The sequence below is a fragment of the Oryctolagus cuniculus genome, chromosome 3, assembly GCF_964237555.1.
Source record: "Oryctolagus cuniculus chromosome 3, mOryCun1.1, whole genome shotgun sequence".
NCBI classification, from domain to species: domain Eukaryota; kingdom Metazoa; phylum Chordata; class Mammalia; order Lagomorpha; family Leporidae; genus Oryctolagus; species Oryctolagus cuniculus.
The window spans coordinates 71,315,007-71,342,569 of record NC_091434.1 but is presented as its reverse complement, the minus strand read 5'-3'; the positions used below and the strand labels follow the sequence as shown (position 1 = coordinate 71,342,569).

Here is a 27,563-nt window from a genome sequence, read left to right as displayed (position 1 = left end):
TGCTCCTCTTCCAGGCCAGGGAGTGCAGTGGAGGATGGCCCAAGTGCTTGGGCCCTGCACCTGCATGGGAGACCAGGAGAAGCACCTGGCTCCTGCCTTCGGATCAGCGCGGTGCGCAGGCCTCATTACGCCGGCGGCTGCAGCTATTGGGGGGGGTGAACCAACAGAAAAAGGAAGACCTTCCTCCCTTCCTCTGTCTCTCTCTCTCTCACTGTCCACTCTGCCTGTCAAAACAAACAAACAAACACACAAAACCATAGATTCCTAGGTCTCCACTCCTGAGAAGTCTGCATGGTGGCAGAGGTTATAGGGTGCTACCTAACCAGTATCTCCCATAAGCTGATTAAGATGCCCTAACATGGAATTAAACTAAAACCACCCAAGAAACAAACAGATGCTATTTATTAAACTTGCTATAGCAGGAGAATCAGTTGCTATCACTTGCTTTTGGCAGAGGCTCAAAAGCAGGCAGGAAAGTGGGAGAGTTTTATAAAAAGAAAAAAATAAATAAATAAAAGCCCCAGATATGCTCTGATTGGAGGTCCTGGCCTGGGAAAGCTGGGGGTGGACTACAAAAAGCAGGGGTATTTTATGTGATTGACTTGAGGGAACATATTTGGCTCTCTCTGGTTGGTCCTGATGTGGAAGTAGAGGTAAAAGTTGACCACAGCCTGACTGTTCTGGTCCAATGGCCACTGAGGTTGTGGTTTGGCTTCTCCGGGCTGCTTTTGTGGTTGTTTTGTTGTCACATATCCTCTGGCCAGGGTCCATCTGTATATGCTGTCTCTCAGATCATACTCTGAGAAACACACTGGCCTCTGGGGGCAATTCATCCAGACGGCCTGGCGGCTGCACTGTAGGCTCCAAGAAAGACAAGAGCATCTTCCAGCTCTCTGGGACTAGTGCCTAGCCCTATCAGGCCTCCATAAGGCACTTAATGCAATCGTGGCTAGTGAATGGCAAATGGACATACTTCATACCAGCTTTTGTTGGAACAAAAAACGAACTTTCTGGTGTAGCACATGGGCAATCTTTATTTGACCAGATTGGTTGTCACCAAGAAGGCTGGAGATGGCTCCTTCCAGCTACTGGGCTCCAAATACAGCAACCTGAATCCAAGACTTGGGATTCAGCCTTGGCCATGGCTGCTGGCAGTTCGCAAGGCTTTTAGATTAACCGTGATGTGCTGATTAGTCCCAGGGGTTCCCCCTGAGAGTCCTGCTGAGGGTGGGGTGGCCTTTGTGGGAAAGCGCCGGCTACTTCTGGCATTTTTGAAGCCGGTCCCAATCCCAGACCTTTGCGTTCCTCACTTTCCCTCCCAAGAGGGCCTAGGCCGGTGAGAGCTCCTGCGGGAAGACACACACGCGCGCGCACACACACACACACACACACACACCCCATATATGGTCTTCACTCAGTACTCTGAGTTTATCTGAGAGAAGACTCTGGAGGGAGAGTGTGTGTGCGCGCGCGTGTGAGACAGCGTCCAGACGGAGGGAAAAGCCGGCCGGCCCGGGCGGTCTCCTCAGGGAAGCCATCCCACCTGCTGCGGGCGAACCACTGGGGAGGGGCCGCAGCCGCGCGCCCGCCCCGCCTCGCTCGCAGCGCGACCCGGCGCCGGGGGTTCCCGTGAGCGGCCCCGCGCCCAGGCCGCGCGGGGGGCTGTTTTGGGTGGGGGCGGGGGAGCAGCCGGGGCACCAAAATAGGAGCCGCTTGTGGGCTGGAGCTGCACTAGCAGGCAGCCTCCGTCGCGCGTCTACCAAAGATGGTCAGAGGGTCCGGAGGCGCCCCCGCCCCCGCTCGCCGGTAGCCTTGCGGGCCAGCACAGCGCCCTGGAGCCGCCAGCAGAGGTAGGTGCGGGACGGAGCGGACCTGCCGCCCGAGGCCAGCTGACGAGGAGTGAGCGGGACCGAACGCGGGAGAGCGAGGCCATGCCGCCTCCAGAGCCCGCCGGCGGCAAACGAGCGCAGACAATGGCCGCGCGGGCGCCGGGCAGGGCCGAGCGCGGCGCGTGGGGCCGCCCGCAGCGCTAACCTCCTCCCCCCACACCTGTGCCGAGTGCCGAGCGCCGAGCGGAGAGGGACGCGGGCAGCGGGCCTGGCGGCGGCGCTCGGCTCCCTGCAGTCGCGTCCCCGCGCCAGGCCCCGGGGCGGAGCGCTCTCCAGGCGGGAACACGAGCCCGGGGCCCGGGCGTGGGGGCGCGCGGAAACCCCTGCGGCGGGAGCGGGGGAGGGGGCGCGGGCCGGAGGGGCTGCGGCCTGGGTCCCGCCGCCCTCGCCTCGTTCGCTAAGCGAGAAGGTACAAGGTTTCCTTTTTCTCAGAGTTCTTCTCGTGCACTTATATTTCGATCACCCTCCCTGCTTGGCATCCCGGTGTGATTTGAAAGAAAAACGAAGCTAGGAGGAAAGGTTCAAGTGGGGCCGAGCCGAGGCGGCCGGCTAAGGTCCGGCCTCCGTGGGGTGACCCCTAGACTCGGGGTCTTGCTGAGCGTGAGATCGCTTCTCTCGCCGCCTGCCCCGGCAGATCGCGGAGGCTGAGTGAATGCGCTGGGCAAGTCCGTGTTTCTTCTCCAAAGGACAAATGAAAATCCGGGGACCTCATTTCCGGCTCGAAGCTACTCAGAATTTGTTTTGACCACCATATAAATTATGGTGCAGTCCACCCACATTTTGCATTAATGACTTAGGGTGCTGAACTTAGTCTGGTTTGGGACTGTATCCGATACTAATCAGTCATTCTAATGATCAACTAGCATTGATTACTTGAGGTAATGTAGAAAGTTGAAAACACGTTTATTTATCTCATATTTGTTGCAGCCATGGCTCTAAAAGGACAAGAAGATTATATTTATCTTTTCAAGGATTCAGCGCATCCTGTGGATTTTCTGGATGCATTCAGAACATTTTACTTGGATGGATTATTTACTGATATAACCCTTCAGTGCCCTTCGGGCATAATCTTCCATTGTCACCGAGCTGTTTTAGCTGCATGCAGCAATTATTTTAAGGCAATGTTCACAGCTGACATGAAAGAAAAATTTAAAAATAAAATAAAACTCTCCGGCATCCACCATGACATTCTGGAAGGCCTTGTAAACTATGCCTATACATCCCAAATTGAAATAACTAAAAGAAATGTTCAAAGCCTGCTCGAAGCAGCAGATCTGCTGCAGTTCCTTTCAGTGAAGAAGGCCTGTGAGCAGTTTTTGGTGAGACACCTGGATATTGATAATTGTATTGGAATGCACTCCTTTGCAGAATTTCACATGTGTCCAGAACTAGAGAAGGAGTCCCGAAGAATTCTGTGTTCGAGGTTTAAGGAAGTGTGGCAACAGGAAGAATTTCTGGAAATCAGCCTTGAAAAATTTCTGTTTATCTTGTCCAGGAAGAATCTCAGTGTTTGGAAAGAAGAAGCCATCATAGAGCCGGTTATTAAGTGGACTGCTCATGATGTCAAAAATCGAATCGAATGCCTGTATAATCTGCTAAGCTATGTCAACATAGATATAGACCCAGTATATTTAAAAACAGCTTTAGGCCTTCAAAGAAGCTGCCTGCTAACGGAAAATAAGATACGCTCTCTGATATACAATGCCTTGAATCCCATGCATAAAGAGATTTCTCAGAGGTCCACAGCCACAATGTATATCATTGGAGGCTATTACTGGCATCCTTTGTCAGAGGTCCACATATGGGATCCCTTGACAAATGTTTGGATTCAGGGAGCAGAAATACCAGATTATACCAGGGAGAGCTATGGTGTTACATGTTTAGGTCCCAACATTTATGTCACCGGAGGCTATAGGACGGATAACATAGAAGCTCTTGACACAGTATGGATCTATAACAGTGAAAGCGATGAGTGGACAGAAGGTCTGCCGATGCTCAACGCGAGGTATTACCACTGTGCAGTCACCTTGGGTGGCTGTGTCTATGCCTTAGGTGGTTACAGGAAAGGGGCTCCAGCAGAAGAGGCGGAGTTCTATGATCCTTTAAAAGAGAAGTGGATTCCTATTGCAAACATGATTAAAGGTAAGTGCGGTTTTGTTTATTCTGTGGTTTTAGATGTCTGCGCTTAGGTTAGTAGTGTCACTCTCTTGCAAGTAACAAGAAGAATTTATCACTTTGGGATGCTATGTAGAAACTATGGTAGATTGTACAAATATTCATGTATAGGATGTTGCTGGTAAAAGCATAGCATAGAGCCGGCGCCGTGGCTCAATAGGCTAATCCTCCACCTTGCGGCGCCGGCACACCGGGTTCTAGTCCCGGTTGGGGCGCCGGATTCTGTCCCGGTTGCCCCTCTTCCAGGCCAGCTCTCTGCTATGGCCAGGGAGTGCAGTGGAGGATGGCCCAGGTGCTTGGGCCCTGCACCCCATGGGAGACCAGGAAAAGCACCTGGCTCCTGGCTCCTGCCATCGGATCAGCGCGGTGCGCCGGCTGCAGCGGCGGCCATTGGAGGGTGAACCAACGGCAAAGGAAGACCTTTCTCTCTCTGTCTCTCTCTCTCACTGTCCACTCTGCCTGTCAAAAAAAAAAGCATAGCATAGCATAGTCCGCAGTTTGAGGGTTGATTGTCTTACGCTGCCTAGCCTGGAAAAGAAATATCCTTGTTATAAAAAACAGTAATTGACCTTACTTGTGTCGGGTCTTAAAAATGTATGTGTAAGTCACAGGCTAATGGGTGGAGTGGGTATTTAGCCTAGCGGTAAATGCCTGCTGCTGGTGTTGGAGTACCCAAGTTTGATTTCAAGTCCTGGCTCCTGACTTCAATTTCCTGTTAATGTAGACCCTAGGAGGCAGTGGTGATGGCCCAAGTAATTGAGTCCTTGCCACCCAGGTGGGCAATCTGGGTAGTGTTCCCACTCCTGGCTTTAGCCCTGGCCTTTGAGGAGTGAATCAGTAGATTTGGGAAAGAGAGATGTCTTTCTCTCTTCCGCTGGCTGTATCTCTCAAATAAATAAAAACCAGAAAAGTCTAAATGAAGATATAGATCCCAGGTAGTTTTTTAAGTTTTTTCCTGCTTGCTCTTGAAATCAACTTCTTTTCAATTCTGCATTTAAATTTGCTGATCATCTCTAAAGAGATCTTTCATTAAGACCTTGAAAGGTTTGGTCTCAGTAGGTTGTAACAAACCACATTCTCTGGCCGGCGCCGTGGCTCACTAGGCTAATCCTCCGCCTTGCGGCACCGGCACACCGGGTTTTAGTCCCGGTCGGGGCGCCGGATTCTGTCCCGGTTGCCCCTCTTCCAGGCCAGCTCTCTGCTATGGCCCGGAGTGCAGTGGAGGATGGCCCAAGTGCTTGGGCCTGCACCCCATGGGAGACTAGGAGAAACACCTGGCTCCTGCCTTCGGATCAGAGTGGTGCGCCAGCCGCAGCGCGCTGGCCGCAGCGGCCATTGGAGGGTGAACCAACGGCAAAAGGAAGACCTCTCTCTCTCTCTCTCTCTCTCTCTCTCTCTCTCTCTCACTGTCCACTCTGCCTGTCAAAAAAACAAAAACAAAAACAAAACAAAACAAAAAACACATTCTCTCAAGAACCAGAGGCAAATAACTTCTATTTTTTTGTTACACAGACTTGTCTTCTGCAGAAGAGGGGCAGAAGAGAACCAGACACTAGTATTTCTCAGTGTCTGATAAACTTTGGATTTGCTGCTGAGTTTGGTGATACACTAGCCTTGCTCTCCTTTCCTCCCACTGGGAAAAAAGTTAAAATGGAATTTTATTTCATGACATCTTTTCATCAGTGTGGGGAGATGTACAAAAACAACCAGTAGGTTGTTAACAAATTTCTGTCATTTCATCACAAATGTTTCTTCTCAGGCCTTTCTGTTTCTTTTTTAATGCTAGTGAGGCTGTGGGAATTTGACCTGTCCTGGAAACCCAACTGCTGTGATCCTTGGGTGACAAGCAGGAAGCCTGGGAAACCAAATGGTTTGTGATCAGGCACACTGCTTCTGGGAAATCCCAGCTTCCCACTGACTTGCTGGTGAGCTTGAGCAAATCTCCCTGGGCCCCAATTTGGCCATCTAAACAGTGGGGGTAGCCACATTACCTCGATTAGGGTCATTGAGGGGATTAAACTAATTTATGCTTGTGAAGTGCTGAGAACAGTGTCGGGCACAGAGTCAGCCCTCAGTAAACATTAGACATGAGTCTTAACTTACCTCATTTAGAAAACTATGTTGGCCTTCACAGGACAGAAATACTGTTTTTTAAAAAAGATTTATTTGGAAGTGGGGGAGAGAGAGAGATAGAGAGGTGGAGAGATCTGCTGTCTGCTGGTTTACCCCTCAAATGGCTGCAATGGCTGGGACCAAGCCAGGCTGAAGCCAGGAGCCTGGATTTCCATCCAGGTCTCCCACATGGGTGGCAGGGCCCAGGTATTTGGACCATCATCTGCTACTTTCCCAGGAGCATTAGCAGGGAACTGAATTGGAAGTGGAGCAGCCGGGACTCAAACTGGCACTCTGATTACCAGTGTTGTAAGCAGCAACTTAACCTGCTGCATCATAATGCTTTTTCCAGTATTTTCATATTAAATCAGGACTACAGTTGTTCAATGGAAGAAGGTAGTTATAAAACCTGTTGCTGGTTTTTGCCTTTGCCTAAGCTTGGCCCACCATTTACTGAATGTCCTGACTCCTCTCCTATGAAAGAAAAAAACCACATATTTTAGCAGCTATTATAAACCTCGATACATTTCTCTTTCTATTCCTTAATGATGAGGTAACCATTTCAATGGTTTTGTAGTTTAGAGTGTATTTCCATGAAGATGGGAGTTTATTACTTTACAGAAATTTTTCAAAACTGTACTTGAAACACTGCTTGCTGAAAAAAAACATACTTCAGTGATTCATCTACTATAAAAGCCGTGTGTGTTCTCGACTTAGCCCTGAGTGGAATGGGAGGCACTTGGACCCCAAGGTTGCCCCCTCAAACCAGCTGAGTGAATTTCAGAATTTTATACTTTATTTGTTGCTTTTTTGTGTATTGTCGTCTCAGAGAAGGGTAACACTTTCCCAGTTATGTACAGTTTTGAATACTAACATTCTAGTGAGTGGACCCATACTGAACTTTGAGCTTTCCATTTTTCTGTAAAAAGGATAACACCATTTTTCTCAGTTTATTTTACTTTATAGGCGTGCAGTGTTTTACGAACTTTCCCTGGTAATGAGAGCTTAATTTCGGTAGAGTCTGATTTCAAATTCATTTCCTTGATTTAATTTGTGGATATGATATACAGAGAAGAAATAAATACTTGGCTGTTTATGAACTTAAATATTTGTTTCCTTCCCTTTTTTCCCATCATAACTGGCCTGCCTATAAATCAACTTTTATTTTGGAGTGAAAGTGAGCAAGGAGCTTGAAATGCAGCCAGCACATTGCAGTGCTAACTAATATTTGGTTGAAAGATTAAACGGATGTTTTCAACTAAAATGAGCCTCATCTTCTTTCTTCCTCAGTGCTTATTCCACCACTGAAGCATCCTTGCTTTTCTGTGGATCACTGCTTCCCACTTGCCCCAGCCCTAGACTTGGGAATCTGATTCGTCTCATATGCATCAGGGCCTATCTGTTTGTCCTTTGTCTCTTGTCTCAATGCCCATCTCTTCATATCTAAATCAAGCCCTTGATACTGTTTACCTAGACTGTACTGAGCTCTCTAACTTTTCCTTTTTAGTCCCTTCCATCATCTGTTTAAAAGGCTTAAAAATCCTCCTGAGTTTTTAAGTCTGGATTACTAGTTAACCTTCAAGATCCTTTACCACATGGCTTTAACTTTTTGTGCTAGCCTTAATTCCCCAGTGACAACCCCAAGGTGTCATTTGCTCTATATTAATAAGACTTTGCATTGGGCTTGCTTCAGCTTAGCATGGCTTCTTCTCACCTCCACCTAACAGCCCTGCCTACCAAAGCCCAGATCAAATTCTGCCACTGCCTGCTGTGATTCTCCTAGTCAAAAGCAATGTCTCTTGGTTTTGACCATTCATTTGTCTGTTTTCTTGTGATTCTTCTTCCATTCTATACCTTGTGTTCTAGTTATTGCTGTATATGTCACCCTGTCTTAAAAGACTACAAGGAGTCATCCTTTTATTGTTCTTTTATTCCTCATAGCACCTAACACAAAGCCTTGCATCTACTATTAATAATAATGAAGCCAAAAATAAACTAGGTTAGTATTCATTGCAAAAAAAAAAGAGTGAAAGATCAATCTGAAGATATGATTTTAATTAACACACAGGTGTGGGAAATGCTACTGCCTGTGTCTTGCATGAAGTTATTTATGTCATTGGCGGTCACTGCGGCTACAGAGGAAGCTGCACCTATGACAAGGTCCAGAGCTACAATTCGGATATCAATGAATGGAGCCTCATCACCTCCAGTCCGCATCCAGGTAACAGAACACTGTCTCAAATAGTATGTATATAAATAGTATGCAATTTATCAGCCTGTGGGCTGACTAAAAATGGACTGGAAATAGAAAATACTAATGATATACTACACATGGGTATAATTTAAAAGCTCAGAATATTCATATGTTCATGTAATAATAATCATCAGATTCCAATCCGATCATGTCTGTAAGTATTTTCCCTGATGTCTTCACACAACACACACTTTAAACGCATATGGATAGAAGTGGTAGGTTCTTTGTTTTTTCACTTAGGTTTCTGCTAGTGTTTACTTTTATTTTGTTATGTGATTCAACTTAATACATGCATAACATAAAATGCAATATTTATAGAAAGAAAGCTCGATTTTCTTCATCAAATAGAAGAATAGAAAATTCAACAAGAGATTGTTTCCTCTCTTAGAAGACTGTTTTTCTTGGGTTTTGATTACTGTTAAACATTTATTCCTATATTAGGCAGAGCCCAAAGTTGGCATTGCCTTAACAATCAAAGCTGTCGTGGTATCTGTTCATGAGGAAGGACCCACCTTCTGTGATGTCTTTTATTTTTTGACTTGTCTCTTTGGGAGAACTCAGAAGGAAGCATAAATTTTAGCCTGTTAAAATATGTCATGTTTTTAGGTTTTCATTAGGAAAGGTTCACATCATCATATCACCATGTTACTTTGAATCATTTTCCATGGAATATCAAGTTTCCATGTGGATCTCTGGGGAGAGTGATTGAAATCCACAAGCTTGATCCCAATGAGACTGACACTAACTGCTCACCTTGAGCGCCTGTCTTAGGCATTTTGCATGTGATTTTTTTTTTCAGATTTATTTATTTGGGGGCTGGCATTGTGGTATAGTAGGTTAAGCCTCTTCCTGCGGTGCTGCCATTCCATATAGGCACTGGTTCATGTCCCAGTGGCCCCTCTTCCAATCCAGCTCTCTGCTTGTGGCCTGGGAAAGCATTGAAAGACGTCCCAAGTGCTTGGGCCCCCACACTCACTTCGGAGACCTGGCAGAAGCTCCTGGCTCTTGGTTTCAGATCGGCCCATCTCTAGCCATTGCAGTCATTTGGGGAGTAAACCAGCAGAAGACCCCTCTCTGTCTCTCCTTCTCTGTGTCTATAACTCTGTCTCTCAAATAAATAAATACTAAAGAGAGAGAGAGAGAGAGAGAAAGGAAGAAACACGGAGAGAGAGAGAGAGATTTCATCTGCTGGTTAACTCCCCAAATGGCCGCAATAGCCAGAGTTGGGCCAGGCCAAAGCCAGGAGCCAGGAGCTTTCTCTGGGGCTCCCACATGGGTGCAGAGGCCCAAGTACTTGGGCCATCATCCACTGCTTTCCAAGGCTCACACTAGCAGAGAGATGGATCAGAAGTGGAGAAGCTGGGACTCCAGCTGGCACCCAAATGGGATGCTGGCAGTGCAGGTAATAGCTTTACCCATTATGCCACGATGCCAGCCCCATGAATTTCTTTTTAAAGATTTATTTATTTATTTGACAGTCAGAGTTACAGAGAGAGTTCTTCCATCCCCTGGTTCATTTCCCAGATGGCTGCCATAGGCAGGTCTGGGCCAGACTGAAGCCAGGAACCAGGAGCTTCATCTGAGTCTCCCATGTAGGTGGTAGGGGCCCAAATACTTCTGCTTTTCCTAGGCCAGTAGCGGGGAGCTGGATTGAAAGTAGAGCAGCTGGGACTCAAACTGGCACCCATATAGGATGCCGGCTTCACAGATGGCAGCTTCACCCACTATGCCACAACGCCAGCCCCCTCTATGTAGTATTTTTAAAAATATTTATTTATTTGAAAGGCAAAGCTTCAGAGAGAGAGAAAGAAAGATTGATCCACTGATTCACTTTCCAAATGACTACAATAGCCAGGTCTTGAGCAACCTGAAGCCAGAAGCTAGGAACTCCATCCTGGGTGGCAGGAGCCAAGTGTTTGGCCATCTTCTGCTGCCTTCCCAGACACATTAGCAGGAAGCTGTATTGAAAGTGGAGCAGAAGGCCAGTACCGCGGCTCAATAGGCTAATCCTCTGCCTGTGGCACCGGCACCCCAGATTCTAGTCCCGGTCGGGGCACCAGATTCTGTCCCGGTTGTTCCTCTTCCAGTTCAGCTCTCTGTTGTGGCCTGGGAGTGCAGTGGAGGATGGCCCAAGTGCTTGGGCCCTGCACCTGCTTGGGAGACCAGGAGGAAGCACCTCGCTCCTGGCTTTGGATTAGCGCGGTGCGCCAGCTGCAGCGTGCTGGCCACAACGGCCATTGAGGGGTGAAGCAACAGAAAAAGGAAGCCCTTTCTCTCTGTCTTTCTCTCTCACTGTCTACTCTGCCTGTAAGAAAAAGAAAAAGAAAAAGAGAGAGAAAAGAAAGTGGAGCAGCAGAGACCCGAACAGGTACTCTGATATACTATACTGGCATTGTAAGCAGTGACTTAACCAGCTTCATCACCATGCCAGCACCCAGTTTACATATACTAGAATTCTCACTACAGCTCTGTGAGTAGGTCTTGTTTATCATCATTTACATTATTTGGAAGTAGGGGCTTAGAAACATAAGAAACTTTCCAAGGCTACACAGTTTGAAAGTGGTAGACTAGAATTCAGGATCTGGGAATCTGATTCCATAGTCTTTGCTATAACCATGGAAGAGTCTATCCATCATTAACGGAGCATGCTGCCAGCCGGCGCCGCAGCTCAGTAGGCTAATCCTCCACCTAGCGGCGCCGGCACACCGGGTTCTAGTCCCTGTCGGGGCGCCGGATTCTGTCCTGGTTGCCCCTCTTCCAGGCCAGCTCTCTGCTGTGGCCAGGGAGTGCAGTGGAGGATGGCCCAGGTGCTTGGGCCCTGCACCCCATGGGAGACCAGGATAAGTACCTGGCTCCTGCCATCGGATCAGTGCCGTGCGCCAGCCGTGGTGGCCATTGGAGGGTGAACCATCGGCAAAAAGGAAGCCCTTTCTCTCTGTCTCTCACTGTCCACTCTGCCTGTCAAAAAAAAAAAAAAAAAAAAAAAAATGAAGAAGCTTCAGCTGCAGGCAGCCTTGGCTGAGATGACATCATGGAATGAGTAGGCTTAGCCCACGTACTTCTTCCCAGACACTCCTGTCACTTTCTGTTGTGACCAATGAAGTTAGAATAGAAAAGGTAATAGCACATATTGAATAATATATATGTGTGTCAGGCACTAACTATTCTCATAACTTTACATGTGTTAAGCCATTTAAATTTCACAATAGGGAATGGCATTGTGGCACAGTGGGCTAAACTGCTGCCTTTGATGCTACATCCCACATGAGCACTGGTTCAAGTCCCAGCTACTCCTCTTCTGATCTAGTTCTCTGCTAATGCGCCTAGGAAAGCAAGTAGAAGATGGCCTGAGTGCTTGGCCTCTGCCACATGGGAGACCGTGATGAAGTTGCTGGCCCTGGCTCAGCCCTAGCCATTGTGGCCATTTGGAGACTGAATCTCTCTTTTTCTCCTCCTGTCTGTCTCTTTTTCTCTCTGTAACTCTGCTTTCAAATATACAAATAAATATTTAAATAAATCAATTTCACAATAATCCTGTGAGGCAAATACTGTGATTATCTTATTTTTACAGGCCACTGAGGCAGAGAGAGATTAAATACATTGCTCAGGGTCAGTCAGCTAGTGTTTTTGTTTTGTTTTGTTTTGTTTTGTTTTGTTTTGTTTTTTGACAGGCAGAGTGGATAGTGAGAGAGAGAGACAGAGAGAAAGGTCTTCCTTTTGCCGTTGGTTCACCCTCCAATGGCCGCCGCAGCCGGCGCACCACACTGATCCGATGGCAGGAGTCAGGTACTTATCCCGGTCTCCCATGGAGTGCAGGGCCCAAAGACTTGGGCCATCCTCCACTGCACTCCCGGGCCACAGCAGAGAGCTGGCCTGGAAGAGGGGCAACTGGGACAGAATCCGGCGCCCCGACCAGGACTAGAACCCGGTGTGCCAGCACCGCAAGGCGGAGGATTAGCCTAGTGAGCCACAGCGCCGGCCTCAGCTAGTGTTTTTAAAGATGAGATTCAAGCCCAGGTAGTTGACTTGGAGCCTGTGCTCTTAAGAACTTTGCTGTTTTCTTGTTTGAATCTTATAAGTTAGATATTACTCTGCCTGTTTAATGGAAAGAATTATCTTAACAAAGAGAATCCAGTCATGAAAAGTCAGATTAATAAAGGGTAGTTATGTGCATTATAAATTTAATATATATTTCATAAAATGATTCTTGAAAAATAAACATAACTTAATTTGTATATATATCTTGTTAACTACTTGAAAAAGAGTCTAAAAGACAGTATGGCCTAAGCCAAAGTATCAAAAGCCATGGAAAATTGAAAATCAACCCAAAACAATCATTAAATTGTACTACAAGTCAATAGGAACATATAATTTCACTTGTGAAGTTTCAATTTGTGTTGAACTCTTTCTTGAGAAAATGAACAAACATATTGAATGAATGCCTCGCATGATATGTTCTGTTTGGTTCTCAGAGTTCTTTTTTTTTTTTTTTTTTTTTTTTGATAGGCAGAGTAGACAGTGAGAGAGAGAGACAGAGAGAAAGGTCTTCCTTTTGCCGTTGGTTCACCCTCCAATGGCCGCCGCGCTGCGACCGGCGCACCGCGCCGATCCGGTGGCAGGAGCCAGGAGCCAGGTGCTTTTCCTGGTCTCCCATGGGGTGCAGGGCCCAAGCACTTGGGCCATCCTCCACTGCACTCCCTGGCCACAGCAGAGAGCTGGCCTGGAAGAGGGGCAACCGGGACAGAATCCGGCGCCCCGACCGGGACTAGAACCCGGTGTGCCGGCGCCGCTAGGCGGAGGATTAGCCTAGTGAGCCGCGGCGCCGGCCCTCAGAGTTCTTAAAAATATTTTTGAACTGGCTTGTGACAGATATTTAAAATTCAGGAAACTTGAAATAAAAATCCTGATTTCTGGCTGTTAGAAAAGTTGTAAGATCTGGCAGCTTTGAACTGTATCCCTTCCCGGTGGCAGTCACTGGAGCCAAGTAGTAGCTGTTCCTGTTGGGTGAGACTTGTGTGCTTCACTTTACCACACTTCACCACAATCCCCCCTATTCTTGTCACATCACAAGCGTGTGCTGTTGCTTTTCTTACCCTGGCCTGCTTCACTTAGCAGGTTATTATCTTCTCTTTAAGCTCTTGAAGGTATTTGCATCAGCATTCACTGACTTACAACAAGGTGTGCTTCTAATGCATTTTCACAGCATCTCCTGAGGAAGGTAAAATGTCAGTGTGGAGTCCACTTTATACAGATAAGAGACTTAGACCCAGAAGAAATGACTATTATTTTTAAAATGTAATATAAGTGTTACCTTTTATCTTAATCCCATTAAGGAGTAGCTTTGTATAATTGAAGCATAGGACTACATAACTTCATTAAATTCAAAATTATATGTTTTGAGACCCTACGTTGGGAAAGTTCGTATTCTAGTAATTATGTAAGGCACAAAGATGGATGAGATCCACTCTACTACCATAGAACCTAGTAACAAATACACATATGTAACATTAATATAGGACAACCTTTGAAAGGTTCGGTACAAACAAATTCTGGTGAAACTGAGAATAGAAAGAACTTGAGTCTAATCAATTTTAAAATACTCCCAGTGGTTGGTATTTAGACCTGAGCCTTAAATAGTGGCCACAATGAAAGAAGTTGAGTTTGTTTTTGTTTTTAAGATTTTTTATTTACTTGATAGAAAGAATGGGAGAGACAGAGGGAGTCTTCCATCTGCTTCCTTCATTCACTCCTGAAATAATAACTACCAGGGCTGGGCCAGGAGCCAGGAGCTTCATCCAGGTCTCCCATGTAGGTGACAGGGACGCAAGCACTTGGGCCGTCTTCTGTTGCTTTCTCAGGCCATCAGCAAGGAGCTAGACAGGAAGTAGAGTAGCCAGGACATGACCCAGTGCCCGTAAGGGATGCCAGCATCGCAGGCAGTGGCTTTATGTGCCACAATGCCAGCCCCAGGAAGCTGTTTCTGAAGATGGGTTTTTCTGGCAGGATGTCAACCCAATGAGGGAAGGAGTTTAAGTTGCAGGCTTATTCCTTTTATAGGGAGTAGACATGAGTGAATGAAATGTAAGAAAGTAGGAGGGGGGAGGAGAGTTCAGTTAAGGGAACATAGCATGGAGGGCTTTGAGTGTTAGTCTCGAGCACTTAACGGGTGGGGAACATCTGGCCCATGGTCCGTACAAGGCCTGCAAAATCATTTGGTCTGGTACTATCAAAGCAGGAGGGACGCAAAATTTAATACATCTTAAACAGACTAATTTTTAAGTCAGTAATTCTGTGTGGCCCACGAATGATGTTATAAATATCCAAACGGCTCTTAGCAGAAGAAAAGATTCCCTACCCCTGAAATAATAGAGAACCATCAAAGGTGTCAGAGCCCTAGTTTCAAGATGATTCCTTTTAGATTAGATTGAGAAGAAGGGTGGCCTGCTCAGATTGTTGTAATAAACCAGGTGAGAGATGCTGAAAGCCTGAAGTGGGAGGAATGCATGGCTGATGGCAAATGGAAGATAAGGGGAGAAAGGAGTTGACAGTCATTCCAAGGACCCTGGCCAGTTGCCTGAGGGGATGGAACATTACTGAAGGAAGAGCCAGTAGGTGTGCGGGGTGGAGAGATGATGAGCTCACTTTAGTTTAAGGGTGAAGGACTAGTTGGATAACCCATAAGAGCTGCCCAGCAAGCAGTGGAAAATATGGATCTGCAACTCAGGAGGAAGGATGTAGCTAAATATAGAGAGCTGGGAATTGTTTGTTTGGACGATGGCCATAGGGATGGGGATGAATGAGACGCTTTGCGAAGATGGGAACAGCAAGACAGTTGTGGGCAGAATCCTGGGAAGCAGCCTGACTTGAGGGATAACAGAGAAGACTGGGTGAAGAACAGGTAAGAAGCAGCACTTGATAAAGGAGAAGGATTTATGGGCGAGTACCCTCCTGGCTGTGCCATTTGTTTACATGCCTGACATTGGGCAAGTCGCTTAAACTGTTGAGTCTTACTTTCCAGTAAAAGGGAAGCCGGTTTGATCCCAGTTCTTGCTAATGTGCTCCCTCAAGGACAGCAAGTGATGGCTTCCTGCCACACACACATGGGATATGCAGATGGAGTTCCAGGTTCCCGACTTTGGCCTGGCTCAGTCCTGGCTGATGTGGGCATTTGAGGAGTGAGCCAACAGATGATTGACAGATTTTCTTTCTTTCTTCCTTTGCTGCTCTGCTCTGCTCTCCTCTGCTCTCCTCCCCTCTCCTCCCCTTTCCTCCTCCTCTCCCCTCTCTTCCCCTCTCCTGTCTTCTTCTCTTCTCTCTCCCTCCCTTTTCAAATAAAAATGAAAATCAGTCAACAAATAAAATAAAAATAAGGAAGCCAGACTACACAAACCTTACAGGTTCTTTCAATAAGAAAAATATTAGGGAAAAAAATTAATCCCATTCACATGGATATTGTGGTTGTCTCTGAATCCCTGCATTGCTTTGCTCACATTACTCATGTGACATCAGATACCTACTGCCATGTGTTTGCTTGATTATTTGTGTGTAAGCTCTTTGAGCTGTGACAGGTAGTATTATTTTCATGCCTGATTTGAGCTTATTTGTTCATTTGTTCACTCATTCATTTGTCTAATGTATTTTCTGTGTGCTGTTATATGCACAGTGCTTGGAGCACAGTAAGCAAGACACAGTCCCTTAACTTTAGTAACTTAGAAGAGTTGACTGGCAAGAAAAAGGGTTATAATAAGCTGAAGAAGAAAAAGTTGCCATCAACAATAATGGTATTTGGGTAACAGAAGGAAAACGATCAAGAATCAATGTATTTTATTTTTAAGATTTATTTATTTATTTGAAAGGCAGAGTTACAGAGAGGCAGAGGAAGAGATAGAGACATCTTCCATCCACTGGTTCACTCCCCAAATGGCTGCAACAGCCAGAGCTGGGCCGATCTGAAGCCAGGAGCTTCTTCTGGGTCTCCCATACGGGTGCAGGGGCCCAAGCACTTGTGCCATCTGCTGCTTTCCCAGGCCATAGCAGAGAGCTGAATTGGAAGTGGAGAACCTGGGACTCGAACCTGCGCCCATATAGAGTGCCAGCACTACAGGCGGCGGCTTTACCTGCTGTGCCACAATGTGGCCCCCGAGTCATTGTGTTTTAAACATTTTTGCTACTCTAGGAAGATTGAGGTTATCTCTCTTAACGTAAGAATCAAATTAAGAAAGCCTAGTAAGCTTTTATTTGAATCATTTGTATCAACTGCCAAAATGTTTAAACCATGATTAATTTCCACAATAACCACGGATGGAATAAAACACAAATATTTTTCACAAATATTTGTAACAGCGAAGTCCTATAAAAATCCTGCATACATATAACCAGAAAGTAGTCAACAAGTGTTTAAGAGGTAAAAGAATTCTTATTTTCTTGGATGTCAGACACTTGAGAACAGTATGTGGAGTCAAAACAAAAATCCCCATCTTCCGAGATTTTCCTTAGTCTTCAGAACCTAGACAGGAAGAACTTCATGGATAAGAAGTTACTTCCTTTCTTACAAGAAACCACACTTCTCTTACATTCTTCCTAAAGAGGGGGTTTGCCTATAAGAAAAGCAGCGATAACTCGGGCGTACACTGGGGCTCAAGAGAGGGCAAGGTGCAGTTAATTGATTGGTCCAGGCCACTTGCCATTCTATAACTGGGAATAGAGTAGTAGACAGGAAATAGTTCACACCCTGTTAAGAGGGAGAGAGAGACAAGAAACACACCAGAAATGAGAAATGCCACAAAGAGAAGTAAAAGAGCGAGACATGGTACAGAGATGACTTTCTGTCCCCTTCACTTGTGGGTGATCAGGAAGGCCCCTTTGAGGAAGTGACAGTAAGATAAGTTCTGAATGACAGGAAGAAGGCAGCTACGCAAATACCTGGGAGAGAAGAGATGACCAGGCAGGAGAAGTGTTTATTAGCTGTAATGTGACAAATCCTCCTCTTCCTTCAGGGCTGCAGCTACAAGTATTTAAGCGTAATTTTATGGCTAATATTCCCAGAGTGAACATATAGACTGAGAGTGATGTTAAAAGTGGGGGCACTGGGGCCGGCACTGTGGTATAGCAGGTTAAGCCACCACCTGCAGCGCTGCCATCCCGTATGGGTTCAGGTTTGAATCCCAGCTGCTCCACTTCCAATCCAGCTCCTTGCTAATGTGCCTGGGAAAGCAGTGGAAGATGCCCCAAATCCTTGGGCCCCTGCACCCACATGGGAGAACTGAAAGAAGCTCCTGGCTCTAGGCTTCAGACTGGCCCAGCTCTAGCCATCACAGCCATCTGGGGAGTGAACCAGCGGATGGAAGGTCTTTCTCTCTTTTCCTCTGCCTCTCTGTAACTTTGCCTTTTAAGTAAATAAATAAATTTAAAAAAAAAAAGGTGGGGGAATGGAAGAAACAGTGTGTTGGAACTAGGACAAGGCAAGCGATACACTGGAGGAACAGAATTTAAGGGGCCAATCAGAGAATGACCCAAGAGGGTGATGCCTACTTACCTGTCGCACCCCAGGCCCCTCACTGGCTTTACTTTCCCCACAGCAGGGAGTATTGGGCCTGTGAAATATCCTGTGCTTGTAAGAGTCAGCAGGTTATAGTGTAGAGAAGGAGGTAAATAAAAATGGAACACTATGACAGCCTAGGAGGTGGACCCACTAGGAGCAGACGCCCAGCTTTAGGACTCCAGCCCTTGCTTGGGGGTGCTTTTTTACAGTCTCTGAGAAAAATAGCTGCTGTGCCTCCACTAACCTGAGTGTGTGTTTCTCTAACTCCTGGCATTCCTAACTACCAGCAGTGTGAAAGACGCAGGCCAGGCCATCCCATGTGGCACCTGTAGCAGCACTCTCGGGTGCCTGCCAGTAGTGACTGGAATAGTTGCTAAGACCTGGAGAGACCTAGTTACCTAGGGGGCCTGCCTGTAAGGAGGGCCCCATCGTGACTGTGTTGACAGGTGGCATCAAGTACTGGGTGTCTGTGCTGGAAAAACTCGAGAAGGGCAGTGGTCTGAGGGATGAGTTCCTTCCTCCAACTTAAGGATGACTTGAGGGGTAATAATTATGTGGCAAGAACACATAATCTGAATCAGTTCATAAGGAACGGATTTTAAGTTTCAGAGTGCAGCAATGTGGGCCAGAATCAAAATGTCATCTCTACTCTTATTTTTGTGTGTGCTAACTCATAGAGGGTTATGACATCATCACAATATGGTAGCGCTTGTTTGCTTTTCTACAAACAAAGTCTTTTCTTTTTTTCTTTTTGAAAGAATATGGATTGTGCTCAGTTCCATTTGAAAATAAGCTGTATCTAGTCGGTGGACAAACTACAATCACAGAATGTTATGACCCTGAACAAAATGAGTGGAGAGAGATCGCTCCCATGATGGAACGGAGGATGGAGTGTGGTGCCGTCATCATGAACGGATGCATTTATGTCACTGGAGGATATTCCTACTCAAAAGGGACCTATCTTCAGAGCATTGAGAAATATGATCCAGATCTGAATAAGTGGGAAATCGTGGGTAATCTTCCCAGTGCCATGCGGTCTCATGGATGTGTTTGTGTGTATAATGTCTGATTGTACCCACAGAAATGACTAAGTAATCACTCTTTGGAGGTATAGTAAAAAAGAAAAGAACTCAGGGTTTGGAATCCCTTACTTATTTTTGTGATGGATCTGACACATGATAGGACGTTGATGAGTGACAATTCCAAATTCCACTCTGCTCCCAAGCCTGTGATTAATGGTCAGGGGAAATCGTATGCATATACACAGTTGAATTAGTGGAGCTGACTCCTTATAGTCTGCTTTCCAAAGGTAATATGGAATGTTTGACTCTTGGTAAAAGGTGAAATACCTTTGTAGGGAATCTTTTCCTCCTGGTAGCATCAACACTGGGTATAGGTCAGAATCATTCTGTGGAATGAAATGTCTCTTAAGAGCCTCTAATGTAATAGATAGTGTATATTAAGTTCCATTTAGCCAAAAGGAATTTGAAATTTAAAGAGGAACTCTTCTCTACCTCTACAAAACATACACTTAAATTTTTTTTCACCTTTATTTCACATTATTCGGAATGTGAACTTTATTTTAAGTATAGTTCTTTTTCTTTTGTAGTATATCTAATTTATTATTTTTATTTACTACCAGATATATAAAAATACTGTGCAAAAAATTATTACTGTTCAGATATTTTACAAACTAAAAGAACAAGTCTGAAAAGTTGCAGAGAAAATAGTCAAACATTTGCTGATGGTAAGGGCTATTTGTAATTTTTGGCTTTGGTGTAAATAAATTGCTAGTTTAGGTGTCTTCAAGCATGATAGAAAAATTTATGCTTATGTGTGGATGCATGTCTGCATCTAAAGGTGAGTTTCAGGGCCAGAAGGCACATAGAACAGTTATGATACAGTAGAAAATAAGCTGACAAAGAGAAATTTGCATTCATTTTCCAGCTCTGCCACTAGCTAGCTTTGTGACACGAGTCACTTAACCTTTCCATGATTAGAAGACCTTCTTGGCCCATGAACACTGGCACTGTGCCTAGGTACAGATCTCCTCAACTCTTGCAGCCAGCAGTGGCCTGAGTGGCTTCTGCCTCTGGTCCAGAAGCACCTTTGTCCAATTCCCCCAGTGTGCCTACATGATGACTTTTTCCTATAACTAGGGAAAAGTTGGGGAACTGCTCAAATTAGCTCACCTAAACTTTCAGTTACCTGGGAGATATCTATTCCAAACTCTTCATTTTTTCAAAAGGAGGTAATAATTATTTTTAACTTTAAATACTCAAATTTAAAACTACCTAACCCTTCTGATTAAAAAAAAAAAAAAACTTAGAAAGAAACTGTTTAATACAGCCATTCCATGTAGCATTTTAAATACACCCTTTGGTGACACGATATGGTACTACATAGCAAGGGCCATAAAAATGACTGTTTCCTTTGCTCGATAAATTCTGCTCCCATATTTTTAACCTGAAGAATGATGCAAAAAAAAAAGCAAATGCATGGATGTGTTTATGTCTGTATTATTTATACTAGTGAAAAGTTGGAAAAAAATTACATGTCAGAGAATAAAGTGGGCTAATAAAGTAGGGAAGTGTCACACTGCCATTAAAGTAATTATTTAGAAGACTTTAGACACATGGATGTATCTAACATATGGTAAGTAAAATAAGTGCATTACAAAATAGTATACACACTATGATTGTGACTTTGTAAAGTATGCATGTGGAAGGTGATATGAAAAACAAATGTATGTGGTAGTATAGAGGGGCTATGGAATGATGTTTAATTTATTTAATTTTCTTTAATATTTCTTTGTACTTTCAATAAAATAAGTTACTATGTATGTGGTGAGTCTGCTTGAATCTAGGCCAGTTGGGTTCAAAGACAGTGAATTAGTGAAACAACTGATATATATATATATATAGATCATCTCAAGCTATAATTGAATTACAGATTTTTTTTTTTTGCTCTCAAGGAAATTTAGTTATTAATGCTGGATTAATAATATGTTGCCCAGTAGTGTCTTAGAGATCAGCTTTATGGGACAAGTCATGATCACTATCCCCTCCTTTGACAGTTTATCTAGGTCCTATGTAGTCCTGACTCAATTCCAGCCTTCTCTGGAAATTCTTTCCTGTCTTAGCCACAGTGGAAGTCCTGTTGTCACAGGTAAAGAATTTATTGTGGGGCTGCCGCTGTGGTGCAGCAGGTTAAGCTGCCACCTGCAGCACCAGCATCCAAGCTCCAATTTGAGTCCTGGTTTCTCCACTTCCAAACCAGTTCCTTACTCATGCGTCTGGGAAGGCAGCAGAAGACAGCCTGAGTCTTTGGGCCCTTGCTACACATGTCAGAGACCGCGATGAAATTCCTGGCTGCTGGCTTTGTTCTGGCCCAGCCCAGACTATCACATCCAGTTGGGGAGTGAACCACTAGATGGAAGCTCTCTTTCTCTCTCTCTCTGTCTCTCTATCACTCTGCCTTTAAAATAAAAAAAATTATTTTTTTCAAACAAATTGCTGCTTTATGTCTTTTTTTTTTTTTTTAAGATTTATTTGGGAACCAACACTCTGGCTTAGCAGGTAAAGCCGGCGCCTGCAGTGCCAGCATCCCATATGGGCACCAGTTTGAGTCCCGGCGGTTCCACTTCCCATCCAGCTCTCTGCTATGGCCTGGGAAAGCAGTAGAAGATTGCTCAAGTCCTTGGGCCCCTACACCCACATGGGAAACTTGGAGGAAGATCCTGGCTCCTGGCTTCAGATCAGCACAATTCTGGCTGTTGTAGCCAACTGGGGAGTGAACCAGTGGATGGAAGACCACTCGCTCTGCCTCTCCTCCTCTCTCTGTGTAACTCCGACTTTCAAATAAATAAATAAATTCTTTTTTTAAAGAATCATTTCTGTTCTGAGACATTAAATTTGTAATTCCAATTCTCTATAAAATTTTTGCTATGGATTTGTGCATAGTAAAAAGGATTAAGGAAAGTATGCAGATTTCTGTCAGTTATCCCAAGTTCCAAATCACTGGAGTATGAATGAAAAACATTTATACTGCAGTTGAATTAAGCCTTTGCTTTGGGAGAACAAACACTATTTTACAAAATAAAATTGTGATTTTGAGCATAACTTAATTAGGATAACTAAATATCCAAATTTAAAAGTTGTTTTTTCTACTGAAACAGAGGGGATCAGCATCTAGGGATGTTGGCATGTTAGCTTTTGTTTTCACACCCATGTAAATATACGTCTGTGTTGTGGCCTGAATGTGTCCCCCCCAAATCCATATGTTGTCTTAATTCCCAGAGTGACCCATATTTAGAGATAGGGCAAATGCTTTATATATGTGTGTAAGATTAAATGAGGGGGCCGGCCCTGTGCGGTAGCAGGTAAAACCGCTTTCTGCAGTGCTGGAATCCCATAAGGGCACCGATTCAAGTCCCGGCTGCTCCACTTTTGATCCAGCTCTCTGCTATGGCCTGGGAAAGCAGTAGAAGATGCCCAGATCCTTGGGCCCCTGCTCCCACATGGAAGACCCAGACGAAGCTCTTGGCTTCTGGCTTAAGATTGGCGTAGCTCCGGCCATTGTAGCCATCTGAGGAGTAAACCAGTGGATGGAAGACCTATCTTTCTCTCTGCCTCTCCTTCTCTCTGTAACTCTGACCTTCATATAAATAAATAATCTTCCCCCCAAAAAAAAAAAGATTAAATGAGGTCCTAGACCCAATAGGATCAATGTCTTTATAAGAAGAGACACTGAAGATCACTTGAGCACTCTGCCGTGGGAGGACATAGAAGGCAGCTGTTTGCAAGCCAAAAGAGGGCCCTCACCAGAACCCAACTATATTGACACCCTCATGTTGGTCTTCCAGCCTCCAGATCTGTGTGAAAATAAATGTGTTGCTTAAGTTGCTCAGTCTGTAGTATTTTGTTTCAGCAGCCCTAGCTAATACATTCTACAAAAGTGACAGCCCTTTATATGATGCAGTTTGGGTGCCAGATAGGCCAATAGTAGATAACCTGTCCCCCAGGCAATCCTTCCTTCCCCATCACATTATACAGAAAAAAAAAAAAAAAAAACTGTTTTATTAATCTGAAATGTCTAAAACATGCATACAGCTACATCTCTAGGTCACAGTAGACACAGCTTGGGCTTTTTGTTTGCCTCAGAGCAGTTCTCCCAAAGACTGTGTCAGCTGATCCCCTAACTCCATTCCTATGCGACATTTAGACGCGGCATATCATCCTCAGCTACAGTGAGAGACCAGGGCTGTGGGTAGCCAAGTTCCCTGCCATGGAAATGTAACTGGTTTGAGTGACAGGAACTATTATAAAGCCACAGTAACTAGGAATGAGACATGATCTTGGTCTCTTGGTTCTTTTTTCTTTTTTATTTTTTTAAAGATTGTTTATTTGAAAGAGTTACACAAAGAGAGGAGAGGCAGAGAGAGGTCTTCCATCCACTGGTTCACTCCCCAGATGGCTGCAACGGCCAGAGCCGTGCCAATTCAAAGCCAGGAGCCAGGAGCTTCTTCCAGGTCTCCCACGCGGGTTGCAGGGGCCCAAGGACTTGGGCCATATGGGATGCCAGCACTGCAGGCGGAGGCTTTACCCACTACAGCCCTGGTCTCTTGGTTCTAACTGTTGATGCAGTTCCGTCCCTGTCTTCATAATTTGGTTATGTGAATGAATAGGTGTTTTTTGTTTCTTTTGAATTGGGTTTCTGTGCCTTGCAACTAAGAAAGTGCTAATTCAAGCTTTGTCCTTTGTTAAAATGTAAATATTTCGGGAAGTATATGAGTTTTCTCTTGCTGTTCTAACAGATTTCCACAAGCTTAGTAGTTTAAAATAATACAAGTTTGTTATTTTACAGTTCTGTAGAAGTGTGCTACTGATCTCACTCTCAGCATTGGCAACTTTAGTTCCCCTTTGCCTTGTAGCCTAATATATTTGCAGGTTCTGGGATTGGGATAGATTCTGGGATTTAGGGGGCCGTTATGCTACCTACCATAAATAGTAATATATTCTTGCACCCTGACTTTTGCAATTCCATTTGGTTGAATTTATCTTGGGCTTTTCTGAGTGGAGATTTTGATAGGAGAAAAAAAACTTGAAAGTAGAAAGTAGATTATTTTTAAAAGTTGGTGACAGGATAATTGATTAATATTAAACTATTCTGCCAAGGGCTGGCTTTTCCAGCCTGAAAAGAAAACATAATGCAAGAAAAATCACTGTAAATGTGTCAAAAGACAGGGATTACTGCCCTATAACCCTTCTCTGCTGGTGGGGAAGAGCCTCAGGCCCTTTTGTATGTCAGAAAGCCTGGCACCTTGAATCTTTGTGAGTCTAAGCTGACCTTGGGAATGTGTTTAAAGCAGTTCCAGTCTCAAGACAGTTCTCAAGTCTCTAAGACATGAGAAGAGAGGCTGTTTGCTAGTGAAAGCAAACAAACAAAAAGTTTTTTGTTCCTAGGAGATGAATAAATTCAGGCCAGTGCTATGGCATAAAAGGTAAAGCCACTGCCTGGGATGCCAGCATTTTATATGGACTTTGAGTCCCAGCTGCTCCACCTTTTTTTTTTTTTTTTTTTTTTTTTTTGACAGGCAGAGTGGACAGTGAAAGAGAGACAGAGAGAAAGGTCTTCCTTTTGCCGTTGGTTCACCCTCCAATGGCCGCCCCGGCGGCACACTGCGGCCAGCGCACCACACTGATCCGATGGCAGGAGCCAGGTACTTATCCTGGTCTCCCATGGGGTGCAGGGCCCAAGTACTTGGGCCATCCTCCAATGCACTCCTGGCAACAGCAGAGAGCTGGCCTGGAAGAGGGGCAACCGGGACAGAATCCGGCTCCCTGACCGGGGGCTAGAACCCGGTGTGCTGGCGCTGCAAGGTGGAGGATTAACCTAGTGAGCTGCGGCGCCAGCCTGTTCCACTTCTAATCTAACTCCCTGCTAATGCACTTTTGTGTGTGTGTGTGTGTGTGTGTGTGTGTGCAAACAGGGAAACTTTAGTATAAATAAAAGGGCCTGGGGAACAAGGAGGGCCCTGAGGGGCTCCTATAACTTAACACTCTGCGAAAGCACAGACAGAAGCAAGGGGAGTGGTTTCCTCCCCCCGGAGTGACCAGTCACATACTGGGGACAGGGATGCAGGTTAACGCTGATGTTCGAAGGGTCATTGTACTTGGCAGTGGGTGGGAAAGCAATGGAGGATGGTCCAAGTCCCTGGGCCCTTGTGCTCATGTGGGAGACTTGAAAGAAGCTTCTAGCTCCTGAGGCCCAGCTCCGGCCGTTGCAGCCATTTGGGGAGTGAACCAGTGGATGGGAGATCTCTTTTGGTATCTCCTTCTCTCTCTCTCTCTAACTCTACCTTTCAAATAAGTTAATTAATTTTTAAAAAGATTACATCTTTCTGGGGATTAATATACAAAGGTTTTTGTTATAATACTTTGTCTATTATTAAGTGTCTATATGCTTGAATACAAGCATATACATATCCATACATATGAAGGATCTTCAATAAAGTCATGAAAAATATGTGTACTGAAAAAACTACATGTGGATTTGAAATTTTTTGCACCTAAATAAACCTTTTAATTCCATAATTCCATTTTTCCATGAACTTTTTGAAGTCCCTCAGATCAATGTAAGAATATCATTTTTATAAAATTACGAGATGCCAACATGGATGCTAAATCTTAATTATCAGAATAATAAACAACAGTGCTTTACATTTGAAGGGCTCAATATGAAATTAATTCCATTGTCAAGAAGTTAAGTGTATTTTAATTTTTGTCAAAGGTGATAAATACAGCATCACCCAACAGTATATAATAATCTTTAGTAAAATCAGGGGTGAGGAGCTCAGTGTTGTGGCGTTGAGGATTAAGCCACCGCCTGTGACACTGGCATCCTGTAGCTGCTGGTTTGTGTCCCTCCTGCCAGATGTTTGTGCTCCACTGCCAGATGAAGCTCCTAGCTCCTGGCTCCTGGCTCCTGTCCAAACCCTGGCCCAGCACTGGCTGGTGTGGCCATCTGAGGAGTGAACTAATAGAAGGAAAATTCTCTCTCTCTCTCTCTCTCTTAACTCTGCCTTAAAAAAAAAAAAAAAAAAAAAAAAAAACACAACTTTGATTTTAGGGCTTTGCTGGGGCTGCTGTTAGGCACCCCGCTCAAGCCCTGGGTAAATACTGTGGTTTCAACTGGCCGCATCCTAAGGATGTCCTGTATGGGTTTAGGAAGTGTCACTAAACCGTCTTGTAGACACAGATGGCCAACATTTCAATGTCTTCTTTGAAATTTAACCCAGTCCACAAGATTGTATGTCTACAAGTAACTACAGAGGTTCTTGTCAGAGAATTTGAAATGCCAGCACTGTAGCAGTCAGCCTTAATCAGATGAGGTCAGTTATCCTCCACCTCCAACCTTTGTTCAACATTGATTGAACGGCTGACAGGCACATATAATCTGTGAACATTCTTAGCAAAGCCTGTAAGATGCTAAAACTAGTGAGATGTCTTTCATTTGGAAGTCTACAGATAAACTGTTTCTGGTTCTTTCCTGGATAAATAGAATCACAAAAGTGATGTTTGATGTGTCCCATATATTGCTACACCCTTCTATTGCTTCAGCCTTTTCCTGTTCACACCTTCGACGCACAGGAAATGAATCACATCATCCCTGTCAAACGGTCTATAAGACCTCGTGCTCAGGCAGACATTTTGAGTTAAGAGAATCATTAGTTTCAGTATGATTTTTTAAAAACATTTTTACTTTTAAGCATAATACAAATGCAGAAATCTACATGAAACAAATCTAAGGCTTAAGAAGACATTAAAGGCAAGCCCCCCTACACCTTTGTAACTGGCACCCATGTCAGGAAAGAAGACTGTCAACCATCCAGATCCCCTGTCCATGCACCTTCCAAACCATCTTCACTGTGGGGCTTGTTTGCTTTTTCTCCTGCTTATCACCTACATTACCAGTTTCTCGTGGCTTCTGTAAAGAATTATCTACAAACTGCATAGATTAAGACAAAAGAAATCTATTCCTCAGAATTCCAGAGGCCAGAGATCTGAAATCAAGGTGTCAGCCAGACTGCACTCCTCGAGGTTCCAGAGCAAATCTCTCCTCCAGCTTCTCGTGGCTCTCAGCATTCCTTGACTTGTGGCCACGTAGCTCCACTCTCTGCCCCTCTCACCACACCGCCTCCTCCTCTTCAATCCGGGAATCCTCCCTCTGCCTAACTCTTATATGGACACTTGTCATTAGGTTCAGGGCCCACCTAGATAATCCAGGATGATCAAAGAACATTTTTCCAAATTCGTAGTCCCCAGGGACTAGGATGTGGACCCTTGGGGTGGGGAGAGTGTCAGCATTCAACCTACTACCTCACCCAAGTATAATTCCTGACCACTGTACTTAGCTTTGCTTTTGTTTTGTCTTTTAGTGTTCTCATTCCATAGGTTCCCCATCCGTCTCCTTCTTTTAACCCCTGGCAATGTTTTTGTGGAAGTAGCTGGATCATATATCCCACTTCCCCAATATTGGAATGTCACTGATTGTGTTCATGTTGTGTAGTTTAGCATGTTCTTCTGTTCAT

The 27,563-nt window shown here is 44.8% G+C and overlaps 1 protein-coding gene across 2 annotated transcripts; it reads left to right on the top strand.

The window, feature by feature from the left end:
- The first annotated feature begins 1,424 nt into the window (after window positions 1–1,424).
- KLHL23 (kelch like family member 23) lies at window positions 1,425–20,813 on the top strand. Of its 2 annotated transcripts, none has more exons than XM_051849439.2 (4): window positions 1,425–1,850; window positions 2,817–4,031; window positions 8,245–8,397; window positions 18,730–20,813. In XM_051849439.2, the coding sequence occupies exons 2-4, from the start codon at window positions 2,819–2,821 to the stop codon at window positions 19,038–19,040; spliced, it is 1,677 nt and encodes a 558-aa protein (XP_051705399.1). In that variant the 5' UTR covers window positions 1,425–1,850; window positions 2,817–2,818; the 3' UTR covers window positions 19,041–20,813. The 2 variants fall into 2 exon arrangements, with proteins under 2 accessions (XP_051705399.1, XP_051705401.1); XM_051849441.2 differs by lacking the exon at window positions 1,425–1,850 and adding an exon at window positions 2,090–2,298.
- Window positions 20,814–27,563: the final 6,750 nt, after the last annotated feature.